This window comes from Pagrus major, chromosome 8, assembly GCF_040436345.1.
Source record: "Pagrus major chromosome 8, Pma_NU_1.0".
NCBI lineage: Eukaryota > Metazoa > Chordata > Actinopteri > Spariformes > Sparidae > Pagrus > Pagrus major.
Window position 1 is genome coordinate 23,243,737 of NC_133222.1, and position 1,176 is coordinate 23,244,912.

The 1,176-nt window shown below is 40.0% G+C and overlaps 1 protein-coding gene across 1 annotated transcript in view; it reads left to right on the forward strand.

The window, feature by feature from the left end:
* The first annotated feature begins 327 nt into the window (after window positions 1–327).
* The window catches only part of enc2 (ectodermal-neural cortex 2), a 39,222-nt gene continuing 38,373 nt past the window's right edge, over window positions 328–1,176 (forward strand). The window contains exons 1-2 of the mRNA XM_073471958.1: window positions 328–542; window positions 641–746. Coding sequence (XP_073328059.1) covers window positions 361–542; window positions 641–746 — 288 coding nt within the window. The 5' untranslated portion in view covers window positions 328–360. The remainder of the gene's footprint in view (window positions 543–640; window positions 747–1,176) is intronic.

The following is a 1,176-nucleotide window of genomic DNA, read 5'->3' on the forward strand; positions in this document are numbered from 1 at the left end:
CTAACCTGAAGTATTATGAGAGAAATCTTTTATCATACTTTTTTTTATCGTACAGTACATTATTACATTGAATTTTTTACACCTTTGAACAGAGAGGGTTGTAATTTTAACATACCATTGCCTGTCATTGGTCCTGAATGAATGGCTTTGTTATGCCTGGAGTGGGAATTACACGTATCATTAAATTTACCAGTAGGTTTTGAGACATTTGTGAAACAAAGATGATAAAAACAGTCTGTTTCAACTGTCTGTGGTTTTTCATGAAAGAAATTTCCAGGTTTAATAATCTGTCAATGTTTTCATTGAATAATTGGGAAGATTGTTCCAAGTGACTCCCCGGAGGTGCCAAACGAAGCTGCCATGTCTGTGACTGTTCATGAGAATCGTAAATCCCGCACCAGCACAGGCTCTATGAACATCTCACTGTTCCACAAGCCTTCGCATCCTGACAGTGTCCTGACCCACCTGAACACAATGAGGAAACAATGCATGTTCACTGATGTCACTCTGTGGGCCGGGGACCGCTCCTTCCCATGCCACAGGTAACATTTGTGCATTTCACTCATATATCTTTATGGCGTCTGGACTTGTAAACTTGACATTTTGTCACTGACAAAATACTGTGTTTGTTTTTTGGCAGGGCTGTCTTGGCAGCGTGTAGCCGTTATTTCGAGGCAATGTTTAGTGGAGGGCTACGAGAGAGTCTTGACAGTGATGTCAATTTCAGAGACAGTATACACCCTGAGGTACTGCTATTGTTACGTAGACAATTTTCAATTGAAATTTAAGATTCTTTGTGCTGTAATGTTAAATTTCATCAGAAAGCTGAATGAAGGCATATTCAAAGAGTTGTTTTCAACTGTTTGTTTTTTTTGTAAAACCAAGCCATGTCCACTTTCCCAAGCATATGGTTGACATTGTTGGGAGATTCAAGTAGTCTTGACATTCTAGCCTATTAATGTTTGTACAACCCCACTTTCCACTGTGTCGACAATCATTTATCCTCTTTAGTCAAAGAGTCACAATCCTGATTTTTATATGATGATTGGTAATGAGGGGAGAGAATGGCATGTAACAAAGGTCCTCTGGCAGACATTAAACAGTAGCATTTTATGGTCAGTGCCTTCCCCACCAAGCCACCAGGGCCCCATCCCTGCTAGATGTTTAAGGATGATA